This window comes from Astatotilapia calliptera, chromosome 20 (assembly GCF_964374335.1).
Source record: "Astatotilapia calliptera chromosome 20, fAstCal68.1, whole genome shotgun sequence".
NCBI classification, from domain to species: domain Eukaryota; kingdom Metazoa; phylum Chordata; class Actinopteri; order Cichliformes; family Cichlidae; genus Astatotilapia; species Astatotilapia calliptera.
The window spans coordinates 2,125,001-2,138,107 of record NC_137441.1 but is presented as its reverse complement, the minus strand read 5'-3'; the positions used below and the strand labels follow the sequence as shown (position 1 = coordinate 2,138,107).

Below are 13,107 nucleotides of genomic sequence, written 5' to 3'. Positions count from 1 at the left end.
GGCCATGCTGGTATTCTCTGTGCCTTCATCCACGTGGTGACTGTAAGCACCATTTATAGTAACTTTTATTTGAGGTAATTTGTTTGATGCATATTCTGAAATTTGATGTTTGAGAATAATGTATAACATCATCATTTCAGTTTATTTTGAAACATCTCAACAGGATCTTGAGCTTTATTGTGAAATGCCCTAATGTGAGATATGACTACGCCTGCACTGTATGGCGACGCATCACAAGCTAGTTGCATAGGATCGAAATGCATTAAAGCATCAGTCCCTAACCATGCAGTCTTTGTCTCTTTCAATGCTTAAACACTGCTCTGTCCATTCCCATGTCTTGTCATTGTCCTCACGTTGATGAAGAGGATATTGAATAAACCTTCCATAATACTTGAGAAGTCCCAGATATTTGCACAGTTGACTCACATTTTGTGGAGCAGGCGAGTCCATCACTGCTTTGACTTTTGATGGTGCAGAAAAGAATAGCTGGGGCTAGTCTACAGTGTCTGTGGAGGCTCCTGTGAGTCACTGGTGTCAATAGTTCTCGTGTTCTCATCAACACACATTTGCAGGTATGCCTGACTGGGATCAGTTTTGATGAATTTCTTTCTCTCCAGCCAAACTTGCAAACAAATCATCGATGTGCGGTACTGGGTATTGTTCTAACTCCAACACTGGGTGTACATTGACTTTGAAATCCCCGTAGACTGTCACTGCATCATCTTGTTTCATTACAGGTACTATAGAAGTGGCCCACTCACTCTGGCTGACTCATTCCAGTACACCACCCTCAACAAAGTCTGTAATTCATTGTCGACCTTTGGCTTAATAGCATAAGGAGCAGATCTTGCTTTTACTTTCAGGTAAACGACTGTCAGGCTTACATCTTCACTGTGCAGCCTTCGGACTGCAGCCCAATCAAGTTTTATTTTTTCCATTCACAACTGACCAACCAGAGAACACCACGTATGATGGCAGTTCCAAAACTGACCATTGGTTCACCTCTATACGTTTTTAAAATGAGGTTGGAGGGCTGCAGTGGTAGGTGATGTAAGGTCTTTTTTTTTTTGGGTGGGGGGGGGGGGGGGTAATTTCGGAAGAATTATGTCATGAAGCTTGCCAGTTTTGTTTTTAGATTTATCTGTGGTGAATATAAAGTTTTATTTTTTAAAAAATCCCTTAAAAGTGTTGTTTAGTGTTTCATGGTCATATATTGTGTTCCCAGACACGTCTTTAACAGCACATACTGTTGTTTTTTCCTTTTAACTAGTTAGCCAGAAATCGACCAGATTTATTACTATGTTCAAAATTTTGCAAACAAAGTCTTTCTACTAAGAGTCAAACCTTAAATACTGTATGTGTAGGTTTAGGATGGAGAAAGGTTCGGGCACGTGAAACACAAGGAGAGCACAGGCAGGAACTTCTGCAACAGAGGAGAGAAGTATCACTGGACTGGGAAACAAGTGAGTGGGTTGAGTTCAGTAGTACTTGTGGATGGTATGTCCTTACCTGTAGATGCAGGCCGACTGGCATAGGAGGGGTAGCTGTGAGAGTGTCCAGGGGAGGAGTATGCAGGTGAGATGGATCCAGGTTCCAAGGGGTCCAGAGGGGAGATATATCCACAGTTGACACGACGGTCAGGAGGGCAGGCTGAGCAGCAGGTGAGTGTGAAATCGTTTGTCTGCAGGTAGACCGATAAGCGCGACAGGAGATCGCTCTGGAGACAACTGGAGATGGAAAAACGTTAATCCAAAAACAGGGGAGCATGAATAACGAACACAAGGAAGTCCGAGTTACCACCAACGGTAGCAGGATGGCAGAGGGTGGCAGGCAGCGCTGGTTTAAGAACCCTCCAGATAATGGCCCGGAAATTAGGAACAGGTGATGTGCTGACAAAACTCCACCCCAGGGGACGAGGACGTGGAACTGGTCTCACACCCAACCAGGCACCGTTTGATCCTTCCATATACTTTTCATTTCTGATTACTTTCTCTAAGAATGTGCTTTCTCTTGTTGTCTCTTTTCACTCAGTATGTAAACTTCAGTATTTATCAATCACAGTTCAAAAGTTGGTTTCTCAAAAATGACTTATTCTGGGGGTTTTCAGCATAATAAAATCCAAAAGGTTTCTGTTTCTCTGTCTTTTTGGCTGCTCCACTTACCTCATACACAGGCCCTTTGTTAGTTCTGATTAGATTTAAGATTTGATAATAAATTCAATTATAGCAAGAATATCTATCATCCAAAGCACATAGATTAAACTCTGTCACTTTGTGGTACATTACACCCACAAAAGCTGAGTTTTAGGCCTTTTACTTCACCTCTGGTTGGAGCTGAGACGAGGGATCTCGGTCTTCTTGACATTTTCAATGCAGGTTCAAAGGGCAATAGCTTCACTTTCCAGGCCAAGCACCCCATCTGTAGGCACACATGTTCATCTTCGAAGTGTACTTTTATATAATTAAAGGGAGGATTTTGGAGTGGCTTGACTATCATACTGAGTTCAGATCAAACTGGCCCAGGAAACAGAATAAATTTGGCATCTCTGTTTCAAATCTTCTGAAGTTTTGTTCTGTTCTAAGCCTATTAACTCCGAGGGTAATTGAATGCAGCTTACCTTCACGTCGTGACGTGTGGCTGTTACCATGGACACGAGGCAACGACAACGAGTGAGGAGTGAGTGTCACGGATGTGAAGTAGCTAAAAACAGTTAGCGGAGCCCGGGTGAGAAAAAGTTTATCCAATTTTCAAAAAGTTTGTTTGTTTCTCACTTTAGTTTGATAGTTACCGGAAATTAAAAAGCACGTTTTAAACGAGGTTACTTCTGTATGTGGGACTGCAGACATGGTTACCACAGGGAACTAAAACTGAACTGAAACGGAAATAGATGTGAATTTTATTTCAAAGAAAAAATAACTTAAATCTTGAATCTTTGAAAAACACACAGAAAAATAAAAATATAGAGCTGATAAAAACTCAAAACGACATTTTAAATAAAGAAAAGTGGAATTAATGAATAACGGGGGGACTACAAGAACTGTTGGCTTCCATTTATTCTTAAAAATAATCGAAAACATTTTATATAATCGCACCGAAGCTGCAGAGCGTGGCCAGAAGGTCCCACACAAACAGATGCTTCTACCCACGTGATGATAACATGCCCAGAGACAGCAGGGACACCGCCATGAAACTAAACTATTTATTGTATTCAAAGTTTCCTTACATTTTAAAAGTAAATGAGGTGTTGTCCAGCTCAATACGCACTACTCATTTCCAGAGCAGAACTCTGGCATTTTAAAGTTGTGTTTAAGTTTGTTTTTACAGAAGATTTTTTAGCCTCTTTTTTTAAACAATAAGAAAATACTGACAACAAGAATTTGATTGAATTATTTTAATTGGCAAAATTGTTTTTAAAAAAAAGTAGACAAGATGCTATTACAAAGTGCTTCATATGAGAATGTAAAATCATATCAAACAGGCAGTATAACAATATAAAGAAGGTATAAAATCAAATAAAACATATTACACATGAACGTTACCCAGATGCCTGTCTAAGCAGATGTGTTTTAAGCTGCGTAGTGGGGGAGGTAAACTCTTCCACAGCATTGGAGCTGGTGTGCTTTTCTCATGTTTTTTTTTCATGTGTGTGTTTATGTGCAAACTTCAGGCGCACATAAACATAATTAACCTTAATCCAGGAGGAGCACAGCCCTGATGGAGCAACAAGTTGCTGCTTCCGAGAAGCTTCTGTAAGTTCTTTACACTCATTCAAAAACTACACACACAGCTGAAGAAAATACAAGACAAGCAAAGAGCTAGTTGTCTAGACAAGACTGTCAGGGAGTTCTGGAGGTTTCTTCCTGTTAAAAGGGAGTTTTTCCTTCCCACTCTCGCCAAAGCCTTTGCTCACAGAGGGTCGTCTGATTGTTAGCTTTTCTCTTTTTCTCTTGATTACCCCTTTAAAGTCTGAACCATGAAATAACTGACAGAAAAATCTAATTTGATTAAAATAGAGGTTTAGTTTTGTTTGAAATCTATTCTGCAATTTATTAAGATTTTTCTGAGAGAAAAATTCCCACCAATGATGTAGAAGTCTCAAAAGCTCAAATACGAAACATTAGATGTTCAGGGGTTAATGTAGGCTCTTTACCCTACAATGTAAAGCACTGTAGGGTAAAGCTGGTGGCTTTGAGGTCGTCTTCACCTGTTCTCCTTCTTCAGGCCCAAGTCCTACAGGAGCAACTCTCCAGAAGAGATTCGACTGTTAGCCATCACAGAAAACTTCCAGCGTCAGTACTCGCACTTGTGTCCTGACCGCAAACCGCTGCTGCTCTGTCCTGTAAACGAATGTGGAGTAAAGGTAGGTTTATCTCACTCAACCTTTTTGTCTCTGAAGAACAGATCCCATCGGACCTTCACATCTGCAAACACCCTAAATACTTTCTGCATCGCCGTCTGTCTCTTCTCATATTCAGAAGTTTGTGTCGACGTCTCTTCGTCCAACGCCGACCATCCACTGTGAACTGTTCGACTGGCAGGGCTGTGCCTCTTTTGTGGCCGACTTCCTGTCGTTGGTCCCTCTGGATCCGCCCGTGGAGCCGGTCAGAGAAATGTTTGAGTTTTAGGAGCAAACCAAATATTTTTTGTATTCTGTGGTTGAGAGTTAAAGCACATGTTAGAGAGGACGTCTTTTATTCTGCTGTTTCTGATTTGTGAAACTGTAATTTTCATCATTCAGATAATTATTGCATATAATGTAATTCTAAAATGACAGGCTGCTTGTGTTTAGCTGCACATTAACTGCACGTCATCCTGTCATGTCTGTATGCAGACACCTCACATGACCAGCAACTGATGATGTCACACTCAGAGAAACGTGTTTCTGAGAAGCTGAAACTGGAGCTGGACTTGGTTCTGTTTGTACTCTAACAGAGATCATTTAGCAGACAGATCGGTGCAGCATCTGCAGGGATGAGGAGTGTTTAGGTGAAGGGAGAGTTCAGCCCGAAGGCAAAGAAAGTTCATCTGCACCCAGCAGCCTCTCACCTGCTCAGCTCCATGTCAGACAAACACATGGTCAAGACTTCCTCGGTCCTTGTAGATGAGACCAGAGGAGAAAGTTCAGACTGCTTTAAGCTGATAGAAAAGAAACAGCAACTCAGATTTGGAGTACAGTGACCCAGCCTGTGCTAACAGCCACTGCTCCTGTGCAGCATCTGGACCTCTTCACCTGACTGTCATGCCTCTGAGAGACTCAAGTGCAGATTTTAGAGAATCAGGATGTTTTCCACAGCTTCACTTGTCAGACGCTCTTCTTTCTTTTATATACAGTCATTGTTCTGAACATGTTTCAGCTTTTCAAGATGGTGGATGACAAAAGAAACAAGGCTGCAGAACATAATCACATTCACATCAATAAATGCACACATGCGTGCACCTTCTCTCAGTGTGTGTCTGATTGTGCGTGTCTCCCATTGCAGCCGAAGGTCCTTTCCTCTCCCACCTCGGTGCTGCAGAGTCAGAGAGCCACGTGTTTTGAGTATGCCACTCTGCTGTGCAGCCTGCTGCTCGGCGAAGAATACGATGCCTACTGCGTCAGCGGCTACGCCGTCAAAGAGATGTGTCTGCTCGATCAGAGCATGCAGCAGTGCCCCCTGCTGGACCCCGAGGTCAAGGTAAGTGCGTGCAGCGTGCACATGTGGTCGACAATCAGATTGTTGACTGCCAGATGTGAAAGTGACTTCTTGGTTGTGTGTTTGCGTGCAGGCTGTGCAGGATGTGACCCCAGAACAGAAGGACCAGGATGATAAATACTCAGTGAAGCTGCAGCTGCAGCTCAAGAGTCGTTTTCTGGCCGAGCAAGAGAAGAAGAAGCAGGAGGCTGAAGCTGCGCTGCTTGTAAAACAAAAACAACAAGAGGTAAAGTGATCTTTTCTCTACAAGAGCGACTGCATCTATGCTGCAATAAAGGCTCTCATGAGATATGACATTTATAGGCTAAGAGTCACATGCACAGGATCTATGTAAGAACGTCTGTTTACAAGACGAGGTGGTGTTTACCCTGCAACAGCAGCTCATCCTGGGTGCCTTTAACATAAGCTTGTCTGTCTTTTACTTTCTGTTAATTAAAATTAAGTGTAAGATCATATAAAAGCATTTACATAATTTAATTTGACTTTTAAACTGTAGCTATTTTTCCTCCTTTGCGTTTTTCATGTTCATCGATGTATCTCATGTGTTTTCTGTTGGATTTTTATGAGACTGGTTTGAAGTGTTGTACAAATTCACTGAATATTCTGACTGAAGATCAGTAATGATGGTGTATGTTGTGTCATCACTATGAATTCTCTGTGCGAGCAGGAGAAAGATCGGCAGCTGGCCGACCCGCTGCGAGGCCTGCGGGTGCACTGCTGGGTGCTCGTGCTGTCGGGCTGTCGGGACGTCCAGGAGAACGTCTTCATCGACCCTCTGACTGGGATCAGCTACCCCACCAACAGTGACAACTTCCTGGGCATCGAGAGTGTGTGGAACAACCTCAACTACTTTGTGAACATGCAGGACTGCAGTAACGGCTGTGCTGTGAGTCCATGTGCACGGTTAGAGTCAAAATAGCAGAGGCAGAACGGAGCAGGTTTGATGAAATATTCTGCGTGTGTAGGACATGATGTTTGACCTGGATGATTTGAAAACGTGGGAGCCAGTCTTGTTTGGAGCATCAAGCAAAAAGCAACTGATTCAAGAAGTCCTGAAGAGAAAAGAGGCTAAAATGATGGGCAAAGGGAACCTGGTGCAGGTACCGAATGCATGTGTGTTTCTCTGGGTGTCAGAAAGCAAAAACCTTAGCTGATTGAAATTTGTATGTTCTCCTCAGCAGGCCTGGAGCTCTTCTAGCTTTCATACATATAAGCCCTAATGTCCTGAAAGGAAAATCAGAAATCAAGAAAATCTCTGGCTCTTTGGGGACAAGGTGCATTAAAATGTGCTTCCAGGCTGTGATACACAAATGGCAGCAACAAGCATGGAGCAGGGGTCACCTGTATTTCAGTATATTTGATCCACAGTTATTATCATCAAAAAATACCACATATACCAACCCCAGAAGAAGTCAAAATACTGCTGTAGAAGCTGTAAATAAATTCTCCTGGCTAGCCTACGGGCTAAGAGGGACTCACATAAAGTCCCTCCTAATTTAAAGCTCTGGTTCAGACTGACATTTATAATATAACAAACTTTTATTTTCTAAATCCCTAATAGAAAAAAAAGGAACTTACCTAACTCCAAAGAAAATCAAATCTACAAAGATAATCTACCTAACGAGCACATAAACGTGAGAAAACGAGGATCACAAAACAAAAGGAGCCCACAGAGACAATCACAGCAGTGTAAGCCCGCAGAACCCAGCACGCAGCCAAAATCGCTCCACAGACCGCTCTGATGACTGATCACCCAATCAGGACAGAGGAGGTGGAGCCTAATGCCTCATTTGGGATTTAACAATAAATACAACAATGTACGACCGAGACAATCGTGCATTTTTACTTCATTAAAGGAAATTTAAAGGAAATATTTGACCTCTCTGTCTGAATGACAAATGAAAGGATGAGGCTCTTAAACAGTTAGTACACACTTACTTCCTGCTATCAACAACTCTGTTAACAACAGTTCTTCTTTCAACATTAGTAATTTAAACACTCAAACGAGACTCTCAGAGTGAAACGCTGGTGTCCTGTGCTGCAAAAGTTATGCTGATATTTTCAGCTCTGTGTTGTCATTTCACTTCTTTTCATTTATTTTTTAGTACATTTCTATTAATTTCCTGAGACGAACTGATTCAGGTCATTTTGTGAATTTAAATTTAAATTCCAGCTCCAGCAAATGAAACACGATTTTACTGTGAATACAATAAATGTAAATTGAACTTTCTTTGTCTCGAAGGAGGGCGGGCCCAACGTTTTGGAGATGCCGAGATCCTGGGTCAGCTACATTGCCATCTCAACAGAAGGTAGGCTCTGTTTGTACGAACATTACCTTGTACATTGTTCACCAGTTTTACTTCAGCTTTAGGAGTTCAAGATTTAACCTCTAGAACCCAAACAGACGTCACCTGATGCTGTCAAACCTGCACAAATACTGCCTCTTCTTTATTATTCAGCCCTGAAGAACCGCTGGCCAGGAGGAAAGAAGGTGATCCGCTACAAACAAGCCCAGCTGGAGAGGTTTGCCACGTCCAAAAGGTTATACGGCGTTGTCACACGACTGATCAAATACAAAGACCGAGGCTGTGAGTGCCAGAGAAACACGCTTTTCTGTCTTCATGTAGACGTGAATGTGCTTTTCTTTACAAGGAAAAAAGGGGAATTCATGAGTTTCTGGAAAATCTTTCTCAATCGATTTGGTGCAGTTCTCCAGCAGGAACGTCTCCCAGCAGCGCTCCTCATGCACTCCTCAGACGTTCTCAGATTCCTGAGATTTTCTCAGTGTACTAATCTTTTTAAAGTTGGTTTGTAAAATATGTAGTTTTTGATATTTTTAATAAATTAGACAACTTCTTTTATATTTTTAGTTCGTTAGTGAGATGATTTATGGTTGTGTTGTTTGTAATGAGTAACCTGTGAGTGTGCGTTGAAGGCACTGAGGTCGCCACAGTGAAGGAGTGGTATCAAGGCAGGAGCGACTTCCTGGAGGAGAAGGAGGTGGACAATATCAATAAGATCACCACAGAGCGCTTCAGACATGGAAGAAAACGTCACCTGCTGTGTAAGCTGGCTTTCTGCAGCCGTCCTCAGAGGCGCTGTGTAGTAACATTTTTCATGTTAGGTCTTAATACAGTGCAGCCGAAGGCACCTAAAATACATCTGACAAACACCAGCAGCTGTTTTATTCTAGAAATCATCAGTTTAAGAAAGTTTGACTCAGCTAACATTACAGCTCGGCTCAGGCTGAACATCCTAGGTAACACGATGGCGTCATAATCTGTGATATAGATAAGAGCCGATGGGCCCTTTTTAGCTGCTCAGCGTCTGATTGTGGAGTTTGCAGACAAACAGACAAAGAGAGACTTCATGTGTTATACCATCAGTCTAAGTTGGGGGTATTACTCATTCCAGAATGACTTGTCGTTAGCCAATGAGCATGCAGTTTGATGGTCATACCCTCCCCCAAAACAGAAACAGCAGTGTTCATCACGAGCTCTCAGTACGGGACTTCGTAGCCCAGTGGGCAATGTTATGATGGCGATGTCTGTCTTTTACACAGTCTATGACTGAGTTTTGGCGTCAGCTGCAAGCTCCCGAGGAGCTCAGACATGCAACTGAACGTTGTCACTTGCTCCATGTGTGAGCCTTCAGCAGCTTTGGAGTGAGCAGGAAAATAGTGACTCATTCTAAATGATAATGTCAGAGAAGTGATGAACGAGTGAGCTGAGAGTAGGTGTGTTTCTTTTTCGTTCAGTTTTGAGGGTCAAATCACTTACTGTGGGCACTGAGGTTGAAATGCACTTCAGCGGTGCTCGCGTTGACGACTTGGTGCGGAGGGTGCTGTCGCCGAAAAAATTAATCGAGCTCTTCGAAGGCCGGAGCGACTTCCTCCATTACCGGCACGTCTACTTCAAAAAACATATCCAGCTGCTCAGCGAGAACTCACACATGGAGGAAGTGCCCATACTGGTAAATGACAGGAAACAAACACACAGATCACTTCATAAATCTTCGTAAAGATTGCTTTGTTTTTAAAAGCCACAGGATGCTTATGTGGATGTGTTTGGTTTGTTTTGTTTATTGCTCATCCAGAAAGTGGTAGAGCGTTTCCATAGAAACGGCTCCAAACCAGCCAATGAAGACGTGGCTGAGCGAGTGTTCCTGATACCAGAGAAACTGATTGAGTTGAACTACCACTTAACGGAGGACCGATTGATCCCTTCAAAGATCAGCTTCATCAAGCCACTGGGCTCAGAAAAAAGGAACGCACAGGAAATCTCTCTTGACATGATCTCCACCTTCCAGGTACACGTCGCAAATGCATGACAATACATACAGCAGATATCACAGTTACATTTTTTCAGTCTAAAAGCTTCTAATCTGCCTCTGGGTTCATGCACTCCACTGATACTTAAGATGGATCTATCTGCGAAGCCGTTTACAGCCGTAACCCTGCATAAGATGCTGGTGGAACTGATGGAGGTTGAAGAGAAGGTGACTCATCATGTTATGTGGTCGGTGAAAGAGGTAACCACACCCTGGATTAAAAGAGTTTTCCCAGGGTAATGAGGAAAAGTACCTGTAAGTTCAGTTAAAGATGTTCTGTATTGATGTGTGAACAGATGAGAGACGTTGTGACCCTCCGTGAAAAGGAGACTAAAGAAATGAAGCTGTGGAGCCGAGCAGCTGCCCTCGTCCACAGCAGGAAACAGAAAAAGGTGAGACACCAGCTGTTTCTTTCTCTGCTCCTCACATTCCCCGACTTTTGTTGCCCCCCTTCCACATTTTTGAGATGTGTTGCTGCCATCAAATTCAAAGCAAGATGTCCCAGTGAAATGCATTTGTATTTTATTTGGATTTCACACAACATTCGACCTCCTTCACAATAGGGGATATCTAACAGCTGTTTTTACAATCTTCGACTACTTTAAGAAAGTTAAACATTTGACTCACTGAAAATTTAGTAGATTATATATCAAATAAAGACTTTTACAAATATTTACACACAGAAATGTTGTTTAAAAGAAGACCAGGTCCCTCGAGATTCCAGATGATTCACATCTGTTAGTTTGATTTTTTCTTAAGTACAAGTAACACAATCAGTTTACATCCAGATTGTGCTCAGGCTTGAATCTGGATAAACGTTCATGGCTAAGAACTTCCTGGTATACTTTTTTTTAATGTGTAATAGGCAATGATCTGTTGAACAAGATTGTGTGACTGGCTTTCAGAACTTCAGTGTGTAACGTGTAAATGTTCACATATATACAGATCTCTGTACTAGTGATGTGAATTCCAGCTCCTTCGGCTCCCAACCGACTCTTCAGGTTGTTTTGCTGCTTTAATTTATTTATTAGCAACAACAATATACAATTATGCACAAAAGGAATTACTAAAGTTTAAAAAAATGTGGTTTTATTTATATATGTTTATAAATAAATGCAGTGGCCCCAAGAGACAAACTCCAAAACACATTGCCAGCGTTAACTGAACTTCCAAAACAGAGCTGCCTAGATCAAATTCAATTACATAACTGAAAGCAATATGCATTGTTTGTGTATTTATACACACATATTCAAATGATTAAAAATGTTCATTTACCTGTTACTACCACACACCAAATCCAGTCGTTGGTACTTCCTGGCTTGTGTAGCCACGAGGTAACAAAAGCTAAACGCTGCGCCCGAGCGTCCTGGAGCACTGCTGTTGTGTTTTCAAATTTGTACGTATTTTGGAGTTTGTACGGGCCATCGTGAATATACTTTTATTTATTTACTCCACATAAAATGTAATAAATAAGCTATATAATGCAAAAAACAACTATTCACATTTAAACTTTTAACTATTTAAATTTTCAGGTTTTTCCTTTTAAACAAATTTAAAGTGAAACAACACAAAATACTGCAAACCACAACACAATAACATATAAATTACAATATGAAAACAAAAAGAAGATGCACGTCCTCTGTCACAGCGGTCCTCAACCTTTTTTGTGCCACGGACAGTTTAATGTAAGACAATATTTTCATGGAGCCTTTAAGGTGTCGCGGATAAATACACCAAAATAAAATGAAACTGCAGCTTTACCTAATGTCAGCGCTACTGTTACTCATTTTATATTAGGATTTAAAAATCTAGCTGGTGTTGGCCTGGGGAGTAACCTTCAGTAATAGTAATAAATCACACACCAATACTACATTCAATACATTACAAAATACATTTTGGGGCATGTATTCTGTAATCTGTAGTGGAATACATTTTAAAACAAACTTCCCATCCAATTCTATTTATAAAGCACTTTAAAATACGCAGCACAGGACCAAAGTACAGAAAATAAGTTAAAAACAATGGAATAAATAAAAAATAAATAAAGCACATAATACATAAAAATTAAAACAGCCCTATATTAAAAAAAGAACACAAGATAAAACAGCATAGGCCTTCCCAACACTGGTGGTGAGTCACATGGCAGGGTCAGGTGTGGCCCTGCAACAAGGGAGAAGCTGAAAGCAGATTCTTCATTGTCATTCAGTACAGAGAAGGTCCGGAGAGAAGCACAACAGTCTCCACCTATCTAGACCTCCACCTAACACAGTGGAGGCTCTGTCATGGCATGGAGCTGCTTCTTTGCCAGTGGTGTTTGAGATCTTTTAGAGCGGTGGCCCCCAGGCTGTGGAATGCTCTCCCGCCATCATTACCTTGATTGGATTTATTCTTTTAAAAAGCAGCTTAAGACTCGTTTATTAACATTGGCTTTTTTGTATCTCTGTGAAGCACTTTGTGGTTTTTATGCTGTGAAGAGTGCTATATATTGCTATAGATTGGCAACAGTTTTATTTTTTAGCATCGCAATCAACCCAAACATGCTGCCAGTGCAGGAACAACATAGGTGGGGAGGAAATCACCCAGTGGGTCACTATCAGTAGTGGACTGGCCTCACCAGAGCCTGGATCTCATCGTTACTGAAGCAGTGTGAGATGGTCTCCCAGAGAAAAGGACCAAAGGCAGAAACGTGGAGTCTGGGGACGGACTTGTTTTCTGAGTCTGCCTCAAGTGGCCATTAGAGGAACTGCAGCTTTTGATACTCAGGCGGTTTCATTTTTCAGCTCTGGAGTTTAATGATGGATGAGGCCCGCTGTCTATCTGTGGAACCTCTTTAACAGGATCAATGCACGTAAAGCTCCGGGTCCTGACAACATTCCTGGTCGTGTACTGAGAGACTGTGCAGTGGAACTCACTGATGTCTTCACAGACATCTTCAACATATCACTCATCCAGGCTGTCGTCCCCACATGTTTTAAAGCCACCACAATCATTCCGGTTCCAAAAAAGTCATCTCCCTCCTGCTTTAATGACTACCGTCCTGTTGCACTTACTCCCATCCTGATGAAGTGCTTCGAACGACTAGTCA

General features: G+C 41.9%; 1 protein-coding gene across 3 annotated transcripts in view; it reads left to right on the top strand.

The window, feature by feature from the left end:
- The first annotated feature begins 2,630 nt into the window (after window positions 1-2,630).
- Window positions 2,631-13,107, top strand: part of ccdc135 (coiled-coil domain containing 135) — a 16,041-nt gene continuing 5,564 nt past the window's right edge. Inside the window, exons 1-15 of one of the 3 annotated variants that reach the window (XM_026155247.2) lie at window positions 2,631-2,724; window positions 3,668-3,749; window positions 4,222-4,360; window positions 4,476-4,601; window positions 5,481-5,675; window positions 5,767-5,919; window positions 6,361-6,579; window positions 6,659-6,793; window positions 7,936-8,002; window positions 8,153-8,281; window positions 8,629-8,757; window positions 9,451-9,665; window positions 9,789-10,001; window positions 10,113-10,223; window positions 10,319-10,414. In XM_026155247.2, the coding sequence (XP_026011032.2) occupies window positions 3,715-3,749; window positions 4,222-4,360; window positions 4,476-4,601; window positions 5,481-5,675; window positions 5,767-5,919; window positions 6,361-6,579; window positions 6,659-6,793; window positions 7,936-8,002; window positions 8,153-8,281; window positions 8,629-8,757; window positions 9,451-9,665; window positions 9,789-10,001; window positions 10,113-10,223; window positions 10,319-10,414 (1,962 nt within the window). In that variant the 5' untranslated portion in view covers window positions 2,631-2,724; window positions 3,668-3,714. The remainder of the gene's footprint in view (window positions 2,725-3,667; window positions 3,750-4,221; window positions 4,361-4,475; window positions 4,602-5,480; window positions 5,676-5,766; window positions 5,920-6,360; window positions 6,580-6,658; window positions 6,794-7,935; window positions 8,003-8,152; window positions 8,282-8,628; window positions 8,758-9,450; window positions 9,666-9,788; window positions 10,002-10,112; window positions 10,224-10,318; window positions 10,415-13,107) is intronic. The other 2 variants (XM_080294884.1, XM_080294883.1) reach the window with 2 other exon arrangements.